The sequence below is a fragment of the Caenorhabditis remanei genome, chromosome II (assembly GCF_010183535.1).
Source record: "Caenorhabditis remanei strain PX506 chromosome II, whole genome shotgun sequence".
Lineage (NCBI taxonomy): Eukaryota > Metazoa > Nematoda > Chromadorea > Rhabditida > Rhabditidae > Caenorhabditis > Caenorhabditis remanei.
Window position 1 is genome coordinate 18,960,127 of NC_071329.1, and position 20,991 is coordinate 18,981,117.

Sequence of the window (20,991 nt, forward strand, 5' to 3'; positions counted from 1 at the left end):
GCAATCTGAATCAATAGCTATCAATTTCACAAAGATTCGATCAAAACTGACAGAGTTACAGTATAACACGTGATTTGCAGTGGGGTACTGTAGTTTTTGTGGTGTGACCCAATCCAAGTGAAATCTAAGCACGATTATACTCATTCAAACCGCTTGAGTAATCTGAATCGATTGCTACCAATTTCATAGAGATCCAATCAAAACTAAGCGAGTTACGGTATAAAACGTGATCTGCAGTTCAGAGGTACTGTAGTATTCGTGGTGGGACCCAAATCAAGCCAAACCTAGGCATGATTATACTTATTCAAAAGCTCTCAACTCCCTAAATTCAAAAGTACTAGTTTCATTCTGTTCAAACTGCAAATTTCAGAGTTATGAATGTCAAACAGTCAATATTTGGTTTGGTTATCATTTTCCCAGAGCACCTTTATTAGACAATGTGTGTGTGTGTCATGACAGATGGTATTTGACCTACAAACCCTCCCTATTCCCTGTTTTCTCAACCAACATCACTATTCATGTTCATTCTGCAGCAGCAATGACGTCTCCGCTCACCTACCCTTCCTTGAAATGTATTCTAGAGAACTTAGAGGCTACTCGACGGTAAGTGTCAAATTTTTTATTTTCTTTGAATATATGTTGATCTACAGACTCCACATAACCGCCCGTACCCCGTCACTACAAAAAATCAATAATCAAATCCCGCTTCGCTTTGACAGTATCTCCATTAATAGTGATTCGCTGAAAATCAATGAATTATCGATTGAATTCAGATGGAGTTATATGTATTTCAGTCAAATGGAATATTTGATGAAACGAAATATCTCTGGTAGTCCTGACGAGAAGATGGAGAAATTGCTCAACAAATATTTCTGTGGAAGATCAAATCTCCATGTGGACACCTTGGATTTGGGGCCTGGGACTGTACCGGCAATGAATATAAAGCTGAGAGTCAACTCATTAAAGCCAAGTGTAGATCACTATTTCGAACCTGCGCTTTTCCTGCTCCATCCAGATAGTTTTCCCCTCAAGACCCTCAAAACTACAGTAATCGGTCCCGAGACTTATGAGCATCCGGTGGTGAAGTCTGCAGAGACTCTTATTCTATCGATCGGTCCGGACGAGCCGCCTATTCCACTGGAGACCATCAAAAAGCTAACCAACACGACAGTAGTGTTCCACTACCTACAGTACCCCATGACAAAGTTCGATGTGATTGGGTTGACCAAATATTTGAGAGCAAATCCCAGTGAGCACTCAACAATCTATAATATCACATCTGAACATTTTCTTTGTGTCCACAACTTGTTATTTCAACTTGGCATCGCATTCAATGAGTTTGGCAGCGAGTTGACGGGAGTTCAGGGAAGGTAGGTCAAATGTTTATAGAGAAACATCGATAGTTAAAATGTTTAGATTCATCCCCACCACTTTTCGCCTTCTCATTCCAACTGACGAAGCGAAAACTCAGATTCAAGTCTATGGAATCGTGGAAACTGATCAGTGGAGACTTGTAATCAAAGTCGTTAAATAATTATTGTAAAATTCATGATCTACAGGTCAAGAGCTTCAAAAAGAGCCCTATATTGCTAACTTGAAAACTCTAGACCTGTGGATTTCAAATTGTCTTATTTTCTTGTGATAAATTTTTTTGTTAAGCTTTCAAGAGATTTCAGATAAGTACATATAATAACACTAAGACTACGAAAATCCTGTAGTCTTCTTAATCCCAGACTTACAAGCTATACAAACGGAGCTGCCAGAGCTACAGTAGCGAATTGCAGTTCTGGGGTACTGTAGTTTTTGTAATGGGACCCAAAAATGGTTTCAACCTAATAAAGATTTCAATTATTATATTACTCTTGCGCTCAGCACACACATAAATGATATTTAATGATGAATGGAATAAGCAGAGGCATCATATTTGTAGAAAAAAAAGAAGTAATGAAGAAATTGATATTCAATCTATTTGGTGGTAGATCAAATCTCCACGTAAATAGGTTGGATTATGATATTGATTATATCCCAGAGTTTCTAACATCATCTGCTGATTTGAAACTCCGAGTGAATTTCTTGAATCCAACCGATCATCAATGCTTTGAAGCAGCACTTCCTCTGCTCGATCCTGACAGTTTTCCCCTCAAGACCCTTAGAACTACAGTAACGGGTCGTGTAACTCATGAGCACCCAGTTCTTATGTCAGCTGAGACCCTAATCTTATTGATAGACCCACCCCACACAACTATTCAGATGAATGACATCAAGAAGCTTTCTAACAAGACACTGATAGTCGACAGCTGTTATAATTCGACCCTAAGATTTCATATGTTTGGATTGGTCAAATACCTGAAGACTGGTCAAAAACCTATCGGCACCACTTATATATTCTTAGCCTGCGGTGATAATGTCAAGAATTTGCTGTTCATAATGGAGATGGCATTCAAAAATTTCAAGAATCCATTGAATGATGTTCAGGAGAGGTAGGGGTCGTCAAATTCAGTTGTTTTCAAGAACTAATCTAGTCTTTTATTGTCAGATTTATCGCTGATGCACCACGCTTCTCCATTCCAATTAATACGGATTCAAGGATTCTTGCATATGGACGTCGTGACAGAGAGAATGTAAAAGACCGATGGAGTCTAGTGGTCAAAGTGGTCCCCGCTTCAAAATGAGCAAGCTGCGTCGCGATCTTCAATATCTCTGAATAACTTTGTTTCTATGTAATTTCTCATGAAAACTTTAAATTTTGATTAAATTTGATAAACACATCTAAACGGCGATCATACAAAGACTGATGACAGGAACCTGTCCTGAGATCCCCAATCCAATTAATAATCATACTCATTCGAAAGCTCTTGACTTCCTAAATGCAAAAATATAAGTTTTATCCTCTTCAGACTCCAAATGCCGGAGTTATACTGTAGTTTATTATACTGTAGTTTTCGTGGTGAGACCCTATTCAAGCCAAAAATAGGTAAATAGGTACCAGAGATGTTGGGAAGTGAAAATATTCTTATCCGGAAGTCGGAAGTCGGAAGTCGGAAGTCGGAAGTCGGAAGTTGGAAGTGATTTTTCTTATCAGGAAGTCGGAAGTAAAATATCTTATCCGGAAGTCGGAAGTCGGAAGTGAAAAAAAAACGCCCGGAAGTCGGTATTAGATATTTTCGCAAAGATTCAAAAACTCCTAGAAAAAGTTCATGAAATTCGCGAAAATCAGTGGAAAATTAGCTTTTGGCTGAAGAAAAGCCTATTTTCTGTTTTTTTAGACCATTGTTCCATGTATTTCTGCGAAATTTACTTTTCCGAAATTTCATCGTTATGTAATGACAGAAGTCGGAAGTAAAATTCCTTATCCGGAAGTCGGAAGTCGGAATTCCCAACAACACTGATAGGTACATTCATTCTAACTGTCTTGCCAAGCTGAATCGATTGCTCTTAATTTCGCATGGATCCGATCAAAACTGACCAAGTTACAATATAAAACGCAAATCGTAGTTCTGGGGCACTATAGTTTTTGTGGTGGGAGTGAATTCAAGCCAAAACTAGTCATGATTATACTCATTCAAAATCTTTTGACTTTTTGATGCCACAAATATAAGTTTTATTCCGTTCAGACTGCAAATTTCGGAGTTATAACTGGCAGACAGTCTATATTTGACAGTGAAGGTATATTGTGTTTGTGTGTGTGTGCGTGACGTGACAGATGGTATTTGGCCTTCTCCGTCCTTCCCATTCCAACTCATTCATTTCTCTTATTCACCCTCTTACTCCATCGATGCCTCCCAACCCTCTCTCCTACCCCTCCCTGAAATGTGTTCTGGAGAACCTGGAAGCAATTAAACGGTACGTTAAATTTTTCTGTTACAATTCTACATACCTTCTTCTAGATTCCACATCACCGCTCGTACACCTTCACTACAAAAAATCGATAAATTAGTACCTATTCGCATGGAAAATTTATGTATGAGTAGAAATGAGTTGACTATCAATGAATTGTCGATTGCTTTTATGTCAAATATGGCTTACAATATGAAAACACGGAAAAGTATAAGTTATTCTGTTAGAAGTGAGAATCCTATGAAGAAGGCAATCGACTATTATTTAGTCGGTAGATCAAAAATTCTATTGAACCAACTAGACTCAATTAAAACTACGAAGATTAGGATGGCTGATGATGCAGCCAATTTGAAACTGCGAGTGAACTGTTTGAACATACGCGACCAAGAAAACTTTGAACCAGATTTTCTCCTGATTCATCCGGATAGCTTTCCCCTCAAAGCCATTAAGACTACATTAATCAGAACCGCAACTTCTGACCACCCAATCATTAAGTCTGCCAGGAGTCTTATCTTATCAATACGCCATGAATATCCACCAACCCAACTGGAAGACATCAAAAAGCTTGAAAATAAGACAATCGTATTCGATCAAGGCCAATTTTCGTTTGGAAAATTCAGTATCTTTGAATTTATCAGATGTTTGATAGAGAGTGTACCCATTGGAAAAACTTTTATCTTATTGCAATCCGACGGTTATATTACGAGTCATTTATCCCATGTAAAGATGGGTTACAATCGATACAGTAACCCTTTGGATAGTGTCCAGGAGAGGTGGGTCATTTCTTTTTGAAAATTAAAAAAAGTCCTTTGTTATAGATTTATTCCTGGAGCACCGCGCTTCTTGATTCCAATCAACGACACGTCTAGTATTCAAGTTTATGGGATTGAGGAAATAAAAAATGGAAGAAAAACGGAGAAAGTTGTGTTCAAAGTGATGCCTGCAGATTGTTGAAAGCTTCAAGAAGACCACGATGCCAGTAGACTTTCTAGATTTAAAAATATATAACTCTTACTGAGATGCTTTGCATGTTAAATGACATAAAATTTCAATTTTTAAAGTTGAACCTAATAAACTTTTGCATTTTTCTTTATTCGGCGATGCTCACTCTAAAACTCATAGCATAGTAAACGATATAATTACATCGATCAGAGAGTTCTTGAATTTCTGAAAAACCTCTCAATGTTAGTAACCGTCTGGTTAAACGTCACCAAACTTAAACCTAACTATAATTATACTTATTCAAAAGCTCTTGACTCCCAGAATTCCCAATTCTCACTAGGGAAGGATCCCGAGTCAAGATGGAGTTCCGGGTCATGACCTATATGGTTGGAAAGCTTGAGTTTTGAAACTTTCAAAACTGTTTCAAAATTTTGCTAAACGCTTCTAGGAATCCAGAAAAATGAGCTCAAAGTTTGAGCACTGACCCCCATTTCTTAACTATAGGAATCATGAAAATTCGAATTGTAGAGTCATTCCCCTTGTCTTTCCCTAGTGTTCAGCTATTTTTCAGCGGTGAGATGGCCGAGGGGTTAACAGGGAGGGCTAGTAATCAAGTGATGATGGTTCGGTTCCTCTCCAGATTTTTGTTTTATTTTTATTTTTGCGAGAATGAAAAAACTCGTTTTTCGGGTCAACAAACATGTTTCATTATGTTTTTGACTTTTCTATAACCGTAGACGTCAATTTTTTGCAAAATTTTTTTTTGAAATTTTTTATGAAACGTGTTGGTTTGGAATCTGTTCAGAAATGATAGACAGGTCAACAATTGTTCAAAAAATGAGTTCCTGTTATCAAACAAGATAGATTTAAGTAGAAAGTATCTTAAATCTGACATTTCAACTGAATTTCTCTATTCATCGTTAATAAGAAGCTCAAAAAATGCAATCCTATGATCTATTCACTTCACTTCTAATTACGTTTTCAAGACATTCCGGAAATAATTTGGTAAATGAATTGTTGTAAACTCTTATTTGACACACTTACAATCACACAACAACAATTTTTAAGAAAAAAAATCAAAAAAATTTTTGGTCGAATTTTCGCTCATGGGTTGGCCACCAAAAACTTCAAAATTCGTCGAAAAAAAATGTTCTCCAAAAATTAACTGAAAATATTCCCCGTTGTTTTAAACATATTCTGGTCCATCTCATTCCCGCTGAATCCACTTTCTGGGCGATTTACGTGACTTCAATATTCCCCATTTTTAGTACTGAGATCTCACAAAAACCTGCATAACTTTTTTCACAGAATCGTTTAGCAAAATTGGAATACAGATTTGAAATCAGCGCAAAATTTCCGTTCTAGAGATATATGTCTCGACTCATAACTCCATCTCGACTCGGGATCCTTCCCTAGTCAGTTTCATTCCTTGCAGACCGCTGAGTTATATCTTTCTAAACGTTCAAACTACTCCAGATCCCTATCTGCCCCAATTATCTCCTATTCTCTGCAGACACTCTCAGACTAGCCTTGTGACGTGGCAGATGGTATTTGACCTTCTCAATCCTTATTAGCACCTATTCCTCTGACGACACTCCCATCTAATCGGTGTGTCGTGACAGAAGGTATTTCTTCCCCATTATTCTATCCGATAATGCCTCTCTCCTACCCCGCCTTAAAATGTGTTCTGGAGAACGTGGAAGCAGTTAAACGGTAGGTCAACCCTGCTCCTCCAACTTCCATCCTTTCTAAAAACCATTCCAGACTCTACATCACCGCCCGTTCACCCGTTCTCAAAAAATTTGAGAAGCTGATCCCTTTTCACTTAGAGAATCTATATTTAAATGGGACTAACCTATTCAAAATCAACGGAGTAACAATTGAAATCGGTTGGAACCAGGTAGACATTTCTCTCCTAAAGAAAAAGATAATCCAAAGTATTTTTGATAACAAGCAGGAGGCCAGGAAGAAATTGATGCATTATTTATTCAATGGTAGATCAGATTTTTATGTGAATAAGTTGGATTACGATATGAATGAAACTTCTGAGTACCTTACATCAGCCTTAGCTGATTCAAAGTTCAGAGTGAATTCGTTGAATCCAACAATCAATCAATACTTTGAACCAGCTCTTCCGCTGATCCATTCAGATAGTTTTCCTCTCAAGACCCTCAAGACTACAGTAATCGGACTGGATACCTACGCCCATCCAGTTATAATGCATGCTGAGACCCTCATCTTAATAATTAACACATTCAACGAGGCTATCTCATTGAGCAATATCAAAAATCTTGCCAACAAGACAGTGATAGTCGATGAACAATGTAATACGTCAATGGAATACAATATTTTTGAATTGGTCAAGTGTCTAAGGAATGGTCAGAAGCCTATTGGGACCACTTATATATTCTCGTCCTACTTTGCTGATATCAAGAATTTATTGTCTAAAATGTTTATGGCATGGAGGAGATTTAGTGACCAATTGAATGATATGGAAGAGAGGTATGTAGATCATAGAGAAAATAATCAATATTTCTTTTTTTCAGCAGATTCATCCCTGATGCGCCGCGCTTCTCCATCCCTATGGATGACGTTGAAGATTCCAGAAGGATTATTGCGTATGGAGTTGAGGCGGAAACGGAAAGAGCAGGGCAACAATGGAAAGTAGTGATCAAGGTTGTCTCGTCAATTTGATGAACTCGGAAACTAGAAGTTGAGGTCATTGAAATGCGTTTTTTGACAATGCGTAACGGTCGCGTTGCGGTCACCATCAAAATCTACCTAATATGGGCAATATACTGATTTTACAGCTCTAAACCAGTAGATTCTAAATTTTGCATTTTTGTCGTGTTTCTACTGTTCATTTTGAATTTGATACCCTTTTATTATGTGGTAAGTACTCAAGTACCTCTATTTATCTGGTTTATTCAAAAATCATCAATATTGCTTGTTTAAATGTTTTGAGTTATGAAATTATTCATTGTATCTATAGTTTTGTTGTTCAAACAAATAAATCTTAATATACGTGTATTTCCTCATTCTTACCCATAGCCCTGTCGACTCGCTGAATTTAAAATTTTCTTGAAGACTTCTCCAGATCCTTATCTATAGCGTCCCCCAATTATCTCCTATTCTCTCCAGACACTCCCAGATAAGCCTTGTGACGTGGCAGATGGTATTTGACCTTCTCAATCCTCATTAGCACCTATTCCTCTGAAGACACTCCCATCTAAACTGTGTGCCGTGACAGAAGGTATTTGGCCTATACATCCCTTAATATCCCTCGTTCTTCCCCCATATTTCTATCCGACAATGCCTCTCTCCTATCCCGCCCTGAAATGTGTTCTAGAGAACTTAGAAGCAGTTAAGAGACAATCTCTGACTGCCTCGAGCATAGGCCTACAGGCCATGTTACACATGCACCAAGTTGATCCGTTTCGGCTGATTTTTGATATGTTGGTACCCTAGGAATTCTAAGAATTTCATACCATACCCTATTAAGCTCCGCCCCCTTTGACCTACCAAAACGATCAATTAAAGTTGAAAAATGAAAATTTTTCTTTCGAAAGATAGAATCAAAATTCTTTCAGAAATGAATTGCCAGCCTCATTTTGTGCATTTTATAAGATAAACTATTTTTTAAAACATGAAGATCACGAAGATCTAAATTACTGTAGTTTTCATGAAGATATAAATTACTGTAGTTTTTGTGGTGGAACCCAATTCACGCCAGACCTCGGCTCAAGGCTGTCAGAAATCGCGGCCGCCCGCGGCTTTTTCCTTAAAATCTCAAACAGCCGCGGCTTTCTAGAGTTTCAACTGAAAACGTGACTTGATATACTTTTGACTTTTTGGTACCAGTCTGACCACCACGGTTTGACCCACACTGGCGCCAATTTTTGGACCGGCCGCGGCTTTTTGAAATTTTCAATAAAAAGCCGCGGCCGGCCGTACGACAGCCTTGCCTCGGCTTGGCAGATGTTAGACTTTTTAGCATACTCCAGATTCTTATCCATAGCCTCCCCCAAATTATCTCCTATTCCCTCAAGACACTCCCAGACAAATCGCGTGACGTGGCAGGTATATACCTTCTCAATCCTCATTAGCACCCTATTCCTCTGCAAACACTCCCATCTAATCTGTGTGTCGTGGCAGACGGTGTTTGGCCTATACGCCCCTTAATATCCCTCATATTTCTGTCCAAAAACGTCTCTCCTCTCCTCTTTCTCTCGTCCAGCTTCACCACCACTTGCGGAGTGTATTCCGTCGAAAATGCCTTCCACTCCTCTTTCCTATCCCGCCCTGAAATGTGTTCTGGAGAATTTAGAAGCTGTTAAACGGTAGGTATAATCACATTCTCTCCATTTCTTATCATCTAAATCTCTTTCTAGATTTCAAGTTGTTTCCCGTTCCCCTTCCCTCAAGAAAGTCGACAAGGCGATTCCTCTTCGCATAGAGCTGCTTAAAAACCATGGAAAAAAATGGAGTATCAACGGTTTGCAACTTGTTGAATATGGTTATGAATATTGGCTCGAAAACTCAAACAAAAAGAAAAAAGAATACAGTCGGGTACCAGAAGGTATTATAAACCCTCCGAAAGACTTTCTCTTTAAGTTTTTGGGCGGTAGAATTAGTATTCACGTGGATGAACTGCTTTTTTTCATTAAAAAATTTGATAAGGATTCATTGCCGGCTGATTTCAAACTTAGAGTCAATTATTTGAATACGGAATGGGAATATTTTGAGAACAATCTATTTTTGATAGATCCTATCAGTTTCCCGCTTAAGAAACTGTGTACCGAGATAGTCGGACCTTCAACATTCGACCATCCGGTTGTCAAGTCCGTAGAAATTCTTAAAATACGTTCAACTTTCGAAGGACCAATTAATAACCTGGAATGTATTAAGAAGCTGACCAATCAGACCATCATTTTCACAAACTTGGAATGGACAATTGGTGATACTATCGAAATTGTGGAATTAGTTCGATATTTGGTAGAAAAACCGGAAGAGATCAAAACGGATTATATAATTTTAACAAATCGAGAGTCATACCTTTCGGAAACGTTTTCCAAGTTAGAAAATGCATTTGGTCAGTTTATAGATGAATTGGAGGAAGTTAAAGAAAGGTAGGTCAAGTTTTAGTTCTAGGAACCAAAATAATTTATTTATTTCTAGATTTATCAGCGACCAACCGAGATTCTCCATCCCTACAAACTCTAATTCTAATCTTCACATCTATGGAGTCGATAGAACAGGACATATGCTATATCCTTATCATATTGTTATCAAAAAGAGCTCCGCCATTTAAAAAAATCAACATTTGTCTGAATTCTGTCAGAATATGATGCATCTTTGCATCTCCTTCTCTTTTTCCTTATTCTTCTCCTCTTTTATATTCGAAAAATGTCCTTTTTCGGCCACATATTGCCTATATTCTGGCAACTTTCATTTTCGACCCGCGACGCGACCGCAACGCGCGACTCAGAAATGAAAGTTGACTAAATAGAGGCAATATGGGGCTTATTTTGAAGCTCTCAGTTAGGAGATTCTCGATATTTCTATTCAATCCTAACTTTCTCTTATTTTCACTCATTTTCATCACAATTCTGTTGTTTTTCTTCCTCAAACCCCTTAATTTTCATGTTTTTACAGTTTCCAGAACACAAAAACCTCAATTTTTCAAAAATCCATAAAGTCCCTAAATTCAAGACCCACCAAAAAGAGAGCTAGTCGCCTTGGTGATTACATCCTTCGCATGTTGTCCGATAAGACACTCCCCGTCTTCTGTCATAGCCAATACTGATGGTGTTGTGCGACAACCTGGGAAAATGGGAAAATTTTAAAAATTTAATTTTTTTTTTGAAAAAAATTAGAAAAAACTGCGACGCAAAACCGGAAAACGTCGGAATTTGTAATTAAAAACAATGAATTCTTAATCTACAAGCTGCGAGATTTAAAATGAGCCCCATATTGCCTAGGTTTGGTTAAGTTTCAGATTTGACCTACGCGCTGCGGTCGCGTCGCGGTTTCGCATCATAAAAATCGCTGAAACGAGCTCTGATTGTTCCGAAAACGTGATAACCGTATTCCAGAAATCAAGAGCTTTGAAATAAGTCCCATATTGCCTATATTCGTGTAACTTCTAATTTTGGACCGCCACGCGACCGCAACGCGCTGGTCAAAAATGGATTTTCACCAAATATAGGCGATATTGGGCTCATTTCAAAGCACTTCTCCCCTAGATTCTGAATTTTCCTTTTTTAAAACATATTTAGTTAATTTCTGCAAGTTTTGATATGTGAGACCGCGACGCGACCGCACCGCGTAGGTCAAAAATTTCAAAAACGAAAGTTCACCAAATATAGGCAATATGGGGCTCATTTCAAAGCTCTTAACCTGTAGATCCTGAATTTCACAATTTCAATTTGTCCAACCGCGACGCAAGACCGCGACGCGTCTCAAAAAATGAAAAATCTTCACATTTATCCGAATTTTCGTCAAAATTATACTCAAACTTCCCCATTTTTTGCGTAGAATTCAAAAATCTGTGTCCCAACTCACCATTTTCATTCTCCAACACATTAACCTGCCCATTCTGATAATAGGCAACACAGGAGAAGGTGGTGCCCAAATCGATACCGATACTCATTAATAAGAAGGGTGTGAAATGGAATTGTGTTCTTTTCGCCTTCTGTTTCTTTTTTCTTCTGCAAATAGATAGTAGAGAAAAGATAAGAAATCGAGAGAAAAAAGTGGAAAAAAAAGAAAAAAGAGGGAGAATTGATGGGGTGACTAAGAGAAAATGACAGATAGAATCGGAGGGGAGTGCGCGGTTTCTCGTCATATCACTTTCTAATCAAATGTCAGTGAGAAACAATATAGAAGAATTAGGAGGAGAAACACAAAAAGTAATGGGATACGTTTTCTCGAAAAGTTTTTTTCCTTTTTTTTTTGAAAAAAAAACATTTCGAAAGATTTTTTATTCCAGAAAACGCTTTGCGCCTAAAACCTAAAAATTCGAAATCTACAAACTGAGAGCTCTGAAACGAACCCCATATTACTTATATTCAGTTAATTTTCATTTTTAAGATTTTTGACCAACGCGTTGCGGTCGCGTCGCGGTTCAGCATTTTGAAAATCGCTGAAATTAGCTCTGATTGTTTCAAAAATGTGATAGCTGTGCTCTAGAGACTGTGAGCTTTGAAATGAGCCCCATATTGCATATATTATGTCAATTTTCGTTTTTGAGATTTTTGACCTACGCGTTGCGGTTTCACATCTCACAATTTTCTGAAATCAACTCAATATGCTTCAAAACTTCGAAATTCAGAATCTACAGACTAAGAGCTTTTAAATGAGCCCCATATTGCATATATTTGGTTAACTTTTATTTTTGACCAACGCGATGCGGTCGCGTCGCGGTTCAGCATTCCGAAAAAAAAAACTGAAATGTCTCCTGATTGTTTTGAAAATGTGCTAGCCGTGCTCTTGAGGCTGAGAGCTTCAAAATGAGCCCCATATTGCCCAATTTCTGACCATTTCAATTTTTCGACCGCGACGCGACCGCACCGCGTAGGTCAAAAATGTCAAAAAAACTAAAGTAGACCAAATATAGGCAATATGGGGCTCATTTCAAAGCTCTCATCGCCCCGAATCAGAATTTCATGATCCCGATCTGTGAAACCTTGGAATTATTACAAAATGCAAAGTAACAACAAAATTTTAATTGAAAATCAACACGAATTTATGGTTCACAGGTACAAAAACAAGGAAATACCACTAAAATAATAATAAAATAATATTACGAAAGGGAAAATCATAAGAAAACAAGGAGAAAAATCACAATTTTTATAAAAAAAATTAAATTTTCCGCTAATGATCTACCAATCATCGTCCTTATTCGCCCGTTGTCCTTTCTTATTCTTTCCCTTTTTCTGTTGGCCATTTCCAACGGCCCCCCCAGCGGATTTATTCACGAGTAGTGTCGCGTGTCCGGTTTCTTTCAAATGAGCAAATAGTTTCGTTCGGGTATCGAATTTTTCTTGACAATTATCACATTTCGCTGGTTTTGGCTCGTTTGATGGTGGGGCGACGGCGGCGGCCGGCTCTTCTGGTGCCGCTGATTTTTGGTTTTTGTCGGCTGAAAAATGTTGAATTGAGCGTTTTTAGGATGGAAAAATGAAAATTTGGGCATAGGTTCCCCAGGAAAGTGACAAAATGCGCTCTATTGATAATATGATGTGGGAAAATGCGATTTTGAGGGATTTAAACTCGAAAAATAGCATTTTAACGGCACCTAGATTATCAGTAGAGCGCATTTGCCAGGTTTCAGATGTTTTTACTTGGAAAATTCGAAATTTCAGCAGTTTTCTCTTGAAAAATGAAAATTTGGACATAGGTTCCCCGGGAAAGTGACAAATGCGCTCTACTGATAATTGGATGTCAGAAAATGCTATTTTGAGGGATTTACACTCGAAAAATAACATTTTCAGCACCAGAATTATCAATAGAGCGCATTTGCCAGATTTAATGTGTCTTCATTTAGAAAATTCGAGATTTTAGATGATTTTTAGTAGTTTCTTGCTGGAAAAACGAAAATTTGGACATAGGTTCCCCGGGAAAGTGATAAATGCGCTCTACTGATAATTGGATGTCGGAAAATGCAATTTTGGGAGATTTAAACTCGAAAAATCGCATTTTCAGCATTAAAACTATCAGAAGAGCGCATTTGTCACAGCTTTTGTCAATTTTCGCAGTTTCAGCACATTTTTTAAAAGAAAATCGTAGTGAATAGAGCGCATTTGTCACTAAATTCTGAATTTCCGCAAAAGCGCGCTAACGTCGCGCCATCCACTTTCTCTACTGATTTAAAATGTCGAAAGAGACTCAAATTTTAGCAAATAATTATCTCAAGAGTGTCAAAATACGCTCTATTGAGAATTTGGCTCCAAATTGAGCATTTTGTACAAAACCTGTAAAATAAATGAAATTTTGGGCATAGTTTCCGCCTACGCGTGACTAAATGCGCTCTACTGACAATCTGACTCAAAAATGTCGATTTCAGCTCGAAATCGAGATTTCTGGAGCCAAATTGTCATTAGAGCGCATTATGTCACAAATTTCACACCTTCATACTTAGAGAATCGCGGTTTTTGAGTTTTTTGGATTCCAGACGCCTAGAAATCCCCAATTTTTGGGTTTTTAAGCTCCTGATGCCTAAAAATCCCCAATTTTTAAATTTTGAGCACCAGGCACTTAAAAATCTCCTTTTTTGAGTTTTTTGAGCTCCAGACGCCTAAAAATCCTCAATTTTCGCGTATTTTCCTACAAGAAACGCACCTCGTCTCTTTTTCTTCTCTTTCGCGTGGTTAACTTCCGGTGTACATTCCTTCTCCGTCTCAACCTCTCCTTCTGTTGTTTCCTGAATCACAATATTCACATCATTCATCACGTCATTCGGTGGTCCTTCATCGAATATTCCGTTTCCCTTCTTTCGATCTTTTCGCTTATTCTTTTTCCCGCCGCCACCTTTCTTTTGCTCTTCTTGCGGCTCTTTTTCAGCGAATAGCTCCGCGTCCTCCTCTTTTAGATGTTTTTTCAGCTCGTTTAATTGACGAATGTGTTGTTTCGAGTTCTCGTGGTTTAGCTTCGCGTTTCTGCAGAAAAATTCGTTTTAGATAGAATTTTGGGACGGAAAAATCAAAATTTGGGCATAGGTTCCCCGTAAAAGTGACAAAATGCGCTCTATTGATAACTCGGTATTGGAAAATGCTATTTTGAGGAATTTACACTCGAAAAATAGCATTTTCAGCACCAAAATTATCTGTAGAACGCATTTGTCAGATTTCGGGAGTTTTAATTTGGGAAATTCAAACTTTCAGATGATTTTTAGCAGTTTCTGTTGGAAAATCAGAATTTTGGACATAGGTTCCCCGCCAATGTGACAAAATGCGCTCTACTGATAGTCTGGTGCTGGAAATTTCGATTTTAAGTCAAAAATTAAGATTTTCAGCATCAGAACCCAATAGAACACATTTGTCATAGGTTTTTATCGTAAAAATACGATTTTGAGCTTTAAAATCGTGGTTTTGGCCAAAAAATGCCAAATTTTTGACGAAAAAGACCAGAGCATTCAGAAATCACAGATTTTCCCACTGGATTCGAGATTCTTATGGAAATTCGATGCATTTGAACTAGATTATCACTAGAGCGCACTTTCCAAAGATTTTACGGTCTTAGACAGTCCAAAAATGAAAATTCGGGCATAGTTTCCCCATCAAAGTGACAAAATGCGCTCTGCTGATAATTTGATGTGGGAGAATGCTATTTTGAGGAATTTACACTCGAAAAATAGCATTTTCAGAACCAGAATTACCAGAAGAGCGCATTTGTCACGGAATTTCGAGATGGAAACATTTTTAAGCGTATTTTTAAAGGGAAAATCCATTTTTTGCTCGAAAATTTGATATAACAGATCTTTGAGCACTTGGAAAACCCAATTTTTCAGCCAAAAATAATCTGAAATTGAGATTTCAGCGTATTTCCGCTCAATTTTCTCAGTTTTCGGGAGAAATTTCAGAAAACAGAATTTTTTAGCTCAAAAAATGGATTTTTACCTCCGTTTTACGCGATTTTAAGCCAAAAATTCCAGATTTTTTCTCAAAAACCCTATTTTCCTTATTTTTTGAGTATTTTTGTCTGAAACTTACACCGTTTTGAACGATTTACTGCAAACCACACAGTACGGTAGCTCTTCACCCTCTTCATCACATTCATCACTACAAGTATCGTAATCTTCGGCCATCTGAAGACTGACTTCAATCAAATGGGCAAGACGCGCGGCTTCCGCCTCTTTATCGTTGAGATGAGCATCGGCGAGTCTGGAATTTTTGGGATTAGGGCGCGATTGCATTATTATTTCAAATTGGAAGTTTTTTATCTCAAAAATGATGATTTTATCTTAAAATGAGGTTTTTTACGTCAAAAATGAGGTTTTTAAATCAAAAATGAGATTTTTAAATCAAAAATGCGCAAAAATTTTAGTTTTTTGCCTCAAAAACTCAAATTTTTTTGTTTTTCTAATAAAAAATTATAAAAAACTGACTCCCGATTCTTCGCAATCTGTTTCTTCCGATTCTCCACTTGTTTCTGCTGAGCCTCCGCCTTTTTACGTTCCAAACTCTCACGATACTGTTTGACACGTGGATCCCGTTTACGAGCGAATGTTGTCATTTCCTGAAAATGTTTTTGGTTGGAAAAATGAAAATTTGGGCATAGGTTACCCATAGAAGTGACAAAATGCGCTCTATTGATAACTCGGTATTGGAAAATGCTAATTTGAGGAATACCTCTCTCGAAAAATAGCATTTTAGCACCAAATTTATCAATAGAGGACATTTGTCAAATTTCAGCTGTTTATATTTGAGGAATTCGAAATTTCAGATAAATTTCAGCAGTTTTTGCTGGAAAATTAGAAATTTGGGCATAGCTTCCGCCTCTGCGTGACCTAACGCGCTCTACTGACAGTTTGGTGATGAAAATTTCCATTTCAGATCGAAAATTGATCTGAAATTGAGATTTTCAGCATCAGAACCCAATAGAACACATTCGTCATAGTTTTGAGCTGAGAAATCCAGGATTTTGATGGAAAAACTATAATTTTCAGTTTGAAAATCGAGATTTCGCCAATTTTTCGACAAAAGCTCTCAGAAATCACAGTTTTTCCTACCATTTGAACTAGATTATCACTAGAGCGCACTTTCCAGACGTTCCACACGCTCGGGACGTTTCCGACAGTTCAAAAATGAAAATTTGCCAATTTCGGACATAAAACTACGATTTTTCGCCCGGAAATCATGATTTATGAGCGAATAAGCGAAGTTCACACAGAAATACTTCAGAAAATAAGAATTTTGACATAGATTTGAGAATTTAGCTATAAATTGTCATTGGAGCGCATTTTCCATGATCGTAATCTACTTTATTCAAAAAATACAGTTTTTATCATAAGAAATACAAATTCGGGCATAGGTTCCCCGTCAAAGTGACAAAATGCGCTCTACTTACAATTTGACGCTGAAAATTTCAGTTTTTATACCAAACTTGACACAAATTTGAGATTTTCAGCTTCAAATTGTCAGTAGAGCGCATTTGCTACAAGTAGGACTGTGTTAGGTCGCTGAAATGCGATTTTCGCATAATTTCATCAATTTTCCCTCATTTCCGTACCCTAATGAGCAAATTTCCAATGAAATTGTAAAGCAAACGAAATTTTGGGCATAGCTTCCGCCTACGCTTGACTAAATGCGCTCTACTGGCAATCTCACTCTAAAATATCGATTTCAGCTGGAAATTGAACATTCTAGAACCAAATTACCAGTAGAGCGCATTTGCCACAATTAGGACCGTTTTGAGGCGAATTTTCATAATTTTCTATCAATTTTCGCATTTTTTCACATAATTTCAGCCATTTCCGTACCCTAATCTGCTCATTTCTATCCTGTTTGCCGATATCTCGATACTTCTGATTCTCCTGATCGATCTTTCTCGATTCCCATCGATTCGACGCTTGTGTGATATCGTAGTGATCTAACCAGGCGAACGATCGACTCGTCGAAAATGACATCCAGAATCCGTAGAATTTGTTGACAATCTCCTCCGGATCACTGTTCGCATCGCCGAATTCAGGATAGTCGATCGGATTCTCGTCGTATTGATCGTACTCTTCGGTGACGAGAATTTTGAAGATTTTACGGTAGACTGCGTAGAAACCCTGAAAATTCGAATTTTAGATGAGAAATCGAGGATTGTGACTAAAAAACTGTAATTTTCAGCTTGAAAATCGTGATTTTGGACTCAAAAAGTTGAAATTTCGTCAATTTTTGACGGAAGCATTCAAAAATCACAGACTTTCACACTGGATTCGAGATTTTTATGGAAATTCGAATCATTCGAACTAGATTATCACTAGAGCGCATTTTCCACAGGTTCTACAAGCTTGGGACGTTTCCGACAGTCCAAAATTGAAAATTTGGGCATAGGTTCCCCGTCAAAGTGGCTAAATGCGCTCTATTGAGAATCTTCAAAAAATGCTGGAAATTTCTGAAAATTTCGCAGCATTCAGAGCGGATTTTCGAAAGAACGCATTTGCCATATATATTTTTTTATGATTTTGATTGAAAATTGCAAAATTTAAGCTAGAAATGTCGATTTTTCCCGGGTTTGAACGAATTTTCATGATTTCTGATGGTTTTCGGTGAATTTTACCCGGATTTCCATGATTTTTCCAAATTTTGGACATAGGTTCCCCGCCAAAGTGGCTAAATGCGCTCTAGTGAGAATCATCTGAAAATGCTGGAAATTTCTGGAAATTTCTCAGCTTTCAGAGCGGATTTGTGGTAGAACACACTTGCCATTTATCAATATAGAATTTTTGGGGTGAAATTGAGTTTTTTTCAGCAAAAATCTTAGAATTGGCTCTAGAAAGTTAAAAATCATAGATTTTCACGTCTTTTTTGGCATTTTTTTCACATCTTTGGAGCTCCGGACGAAATTTACGAAATGTTCGCTGTGAGACGCAGAAAAAAGGTTTTTTGAGCTGAAATCTATGGGATTTCGAGGATCTCAGCTTGAAATCCCAATTTGGTTATTCTCAAAGCTAATTGTGGAAATTTTTTGATTGTTGAACACTAATTTTCAACAGGAAACCCGTTTCTAGTCAGATTGTAGGTGAAAAACTCGAAAAATGTCGGAAATTTTAGCAAACAATGTTCCGCCGAAAGCGAAAACTCGCGTTTTGATGTGAGAAATGAGAGTTTTCAGCCAGATGGATTTTCATGATTTTTTCAAAATTTGGGCATAGGTTCCCCATTCAAAGTGGCTAAATGCGCTCTATTGAGAATCTTCAAAAAATGTTGGAAATTTCTAGAAATTTCGCAGCATTCAGAGCGGATTTTCGATAGAACGCACTTGCCATATATCAAGATAGACGTTTTGGAGTGAAAACTGGGTTTTTTTCAGCAAAGATCTTGAATTTGGCTCCAAAAAGGTGAAAATTTCGAGAAAAAAATAGTAAAAATGACGAATTTTCGAGTTTTGAAACGCTTCGAACTGTGTTTTCGGCTAGAAATCGAGGATTTTTCGAGTTTTTGACTGGAATTCCAAATCCCTATCAAGGATCCATTGACAACGCAAAATTCTAGCTGAAAATGTTGCTCTGAAAGCGAAAATTCAAGTTTTGATATGAAAAAATGTGAGTTTTCAGCCATTTTTCTTGGTTTTGACGGTTTTGATCGGATTTTCATGATTTCTTTCCACTTTTTCCATCCCAATCAATCCAATCCTTACATTAGGACCATCACCATATCCCTGATAACAGCTCGCATTGAAATAAGGGAACAACGGGACGGATTGTTCCACATATTCCGTATTCTTTCCCTTCAAAATCGATTCTCTGTGTCTATCATAGAATTCTCGTTCTCTCGTATCACTCAACACATCATAGGCGGCCTGAAGGAGACGAAATTGTTGAGTGCACTCCTCAATGTTATCCGGATTCTTATCGGGATGCCATCGGAGAGCCAGTTTTCGATAGTTCTTTTTGATCGTCTCGTCGTCGGCGTCTCGTTCCACTTCCAACACTTCATAGTGACATTTCATGGCTGAAAATGCTGAAAATTTGAGGAAAGATGGGGAAAAGTAGGGAAAATGTCAAGAAAAATACGAAAAATGATGAGAATTTCGAGAAAAAACTCTAAAAATAGCGATTTTTAAGTTTAAAAATTGAAAATTTGGGCATAGGTTCCCCGTCAAAGTGGCTAAATGCGCTCTATTGAGAATCTTCAAAAAATTCTGGAAATTTCTGGAAATTTCACAGCATTCCGATGCGGATTATCGATAGAACGCACTTGCCATGAGGTTTGAAGTGAAAATTTAAAATTTTCAGAAGGAAACACCGTTACTTAGCAGATTTTATGTGAAAAATGCGAAATTTGAAAAAGAAAACTGAAAAAATACAGTTTTTGGAGTAAAATTAGAGTTTTTGACTGGAATTTTGGATTTCTAGACCAAGAACTGTTGTTTTCGCAAAACTTTAGCTAAAAATGTTACTCTGAAAGCGAAAATTAGAGTTTTGACAAGAGAAATGAGAGTTTCCAGCCAGATTTCCGTGATTTTTCCAAAATTTGGGCATAGGTTCCCCGTCAAAGTGGCTAAACGCGCTCTATTGAGAATCTTCAAAAAATGCTGGAAATTTTTGGAAATTTCGCAGCATTCAGAGCGGATTTTCGACAGATCGCATTTGCCATATGACTATAGAAGTTTTGGAGTGAAAATTGAGTTTTTTCAGCAAGAATCCTAATTTTAGCACAAGAAAGTTGACGATTTCGAGAGAAAAATACAAAAAATGACGGGAATTCAGTGTTCGAAATGAATATGACGGCTTCAAATTGAGATTTTGGCTAGAAATCGAAGATTTTTGATAATTTTTGACAATTTGGTACAACTTTAGGACGTTTCGATCGAGTTTGAAGCTCAAATGGCTCAAAATCGGGGTTTTTATCGATTTCTAAGTGGAAAATGTCTAAATTTGACGGAATTTGGCTGAAAACCGTGATTTTTATCGACATTTAGGTGAAAAATGACTAAATTTAGCTAAATTTGACTGGAAATTGTAGTTTTTATGGGTTTTTTTGGTAGAAAATAGATTCTTATAGGTTTTTCGGTATTTTTACCATTTTTTTAGTGTTTAAAGAGCGGAAATGAGCATTTTGATACTGAAACAAACTGAAATTCGGTTAAAATAGCGTTTTTGGTGTGAAAAACACGGAAAACTCGAATTTTTCGAACGATAAAATCGCTAAAACTCGTTTTTTGAGCCGAAAATCTGAAAATGAGCGTAAAATCGCATTTTTCGTCCGAAAATTCGCTAAAAATTGAGAAAGTCGATAAAACCTGAACTGAATAGAATTTTGGGTGCTTTTTCATCATTTTCAGCTGAATTTAACGGTTTTTTCGGTGTCAGAAGCAGAAAATTGGCTTTATAAAAGTTTTTTATGGCTGAAAATTGGAAAAAATTGGGAAAAATCGATGAAATTTGGAAAAATAGCGAAAAACATCGGAAAAACTCAACATTTCATGGTTTCAAACAGATTTTTGAATTGTAATTGAGTTTTTCAAACTTCAAATCCCTAATTTCACCGCTAAAAGCTT

General features: G+C 37.3%; 7 protein-coding genes across 7 annotated transcripts; 5 read left to right on the forward strand and 2 right to left on the reverse strand.

Moving 5' to 3' along the window:
• Window positions 1-538: 538 nt before the first annotated feature.
• Window positions 539-1,534, forward strand: GCK72_007956 (uncharacterized protein; the record flags this gene model as incomplete). Its single annotated transcript, XM_003097149.2, has 3 exons — window positions 539-603; window positions 651-1,370; window positions 1,417-1,534. 3 exons carry the CDS (start codon window positions 539-541, stop codon window positions 1,532-1,534), a joined length of 903 nt encoding a protein of 300 aa, XP_003097197.2.
• A 410-nt stretch (window positions 1,535-1,944) lies between these two features.
• GCK72_007957 (uncharacterized protein) lies at window positions 1,945-2,672 on the forward strand (the record flags this gene model as incomplete). The annotated part of the gene is made up of 2 exons (XM_053726561.1): window positions 1,945-2,480; window positions 2,537-2,672. 2 exons carry the CDS (start codon window positions 1,945-1,947, stop codon window positions 2,670-2,672), a joined length of 672 nt encoding a protein of 223 aa, XP_053590755.1.
• A 1,103-nt stretch (window positions 2,673-3,775) lies between these two features.
• On the forward strand, window positions 3,776-4,791 carry GCK72_007958 (uncharacterized protein; the record flags this gene model as incomplete). The annotated part of the gene is made up of 3 exons (XM_053726562.1): window positions 3,776-3,843; window positions 3,888-4,610; window positions 4,656-4,791. The coding sequence occupies 3 exons, from the start codon at window positions 3,776-3,778 to the stop codon at window positions 4,789-4,791; spliced, it is 927 nt and encodes a 308-aa protein (XP_053590756.1).
• Window positions 4,792-6,433: 1,642 nt separating this feature from the next.
• On the forward strand, window positions 6,434-7,473 carry GCK72_007959 (uncharacterized protein; the record flags this gene model as incomplete). Its single annotated transcript, XM_003097130.2, has 3 exons — window positions 6,434-6,492; window positions 6,865-7,281; window positions 7,326-7,473. 3 exons carry the CDS (start codon window positions 6,434-6,436, stop codon window positions 7,471-7,473), a joined length of 624 nt encoding a protein of 207 aa, XP_003097178.2.
• A 1,578-nt stretch (window positions 7,474-9,051) lies between these two features.
• Window positions 9,052-10,090, forward strand: GCK72_007960 (uncharacterized protein; the record flags this gene model as incomplete). Its single annotated transcript, XM_053726563.1, has 4 exons — window positions 9,052-9,119; window positions 9,171-9,358; window positions 9,545-9,908; window positions 9,958-10,090. The coding sequence occupies 4 exons, from the start codon at window positions 9,052-9,054 to the stop codon at window positions 10,088-10,090; spliced, it is 753 nt and encodes a 250-aa protein (XP_053590757.1).
• A 396-nt stretch (window positions 10,091-10,486) lies between these two features.
• On the reverse strand, window positions 10,487-11,431 carry GCK72_007961 (uncharacterized protein; the record flags this gene model as incomplete). Its single annotated transcript, XM_003097112.2, has 2 exons — window positions 10,487-10,602; window positions 11,344-11,431. The coding sequence occupies 2 exons, from the start codon at window positions 11,429-11,431 to the stop codon at window positions 10,487-10,489; spliced, it is 204 nt and encodes a 67-aa protein (XP_003097160.2).
• Window positions 11,432-12,662: 1,231 nt separating this feature from the next.
• GCK72_007962 (uncharacterized protein) lies at window positions 12,663-19,440 on the reverse strand (the record flags this gene model as incomplete). Its single annotated transcript, XM_003097115.2, has 6 exons — window positions 12,663-12,922; window positions 14,122-14,438; window positions 15,492-15,662; window positions 15,887-16,017; window positions 17,261-17,554; window positions 19,129-19,440. The coding sequence occupies 6 exons, from the start codon at window positions 19,438-19,440 to the stop codon at window positions 12,663-12,665; spliced, it is 1,485 nt and encodes a 494-aa protein (XP_003097163.2).
• Window positions 19,441-20,991: the final 1,551 nt, after the last annotated feature.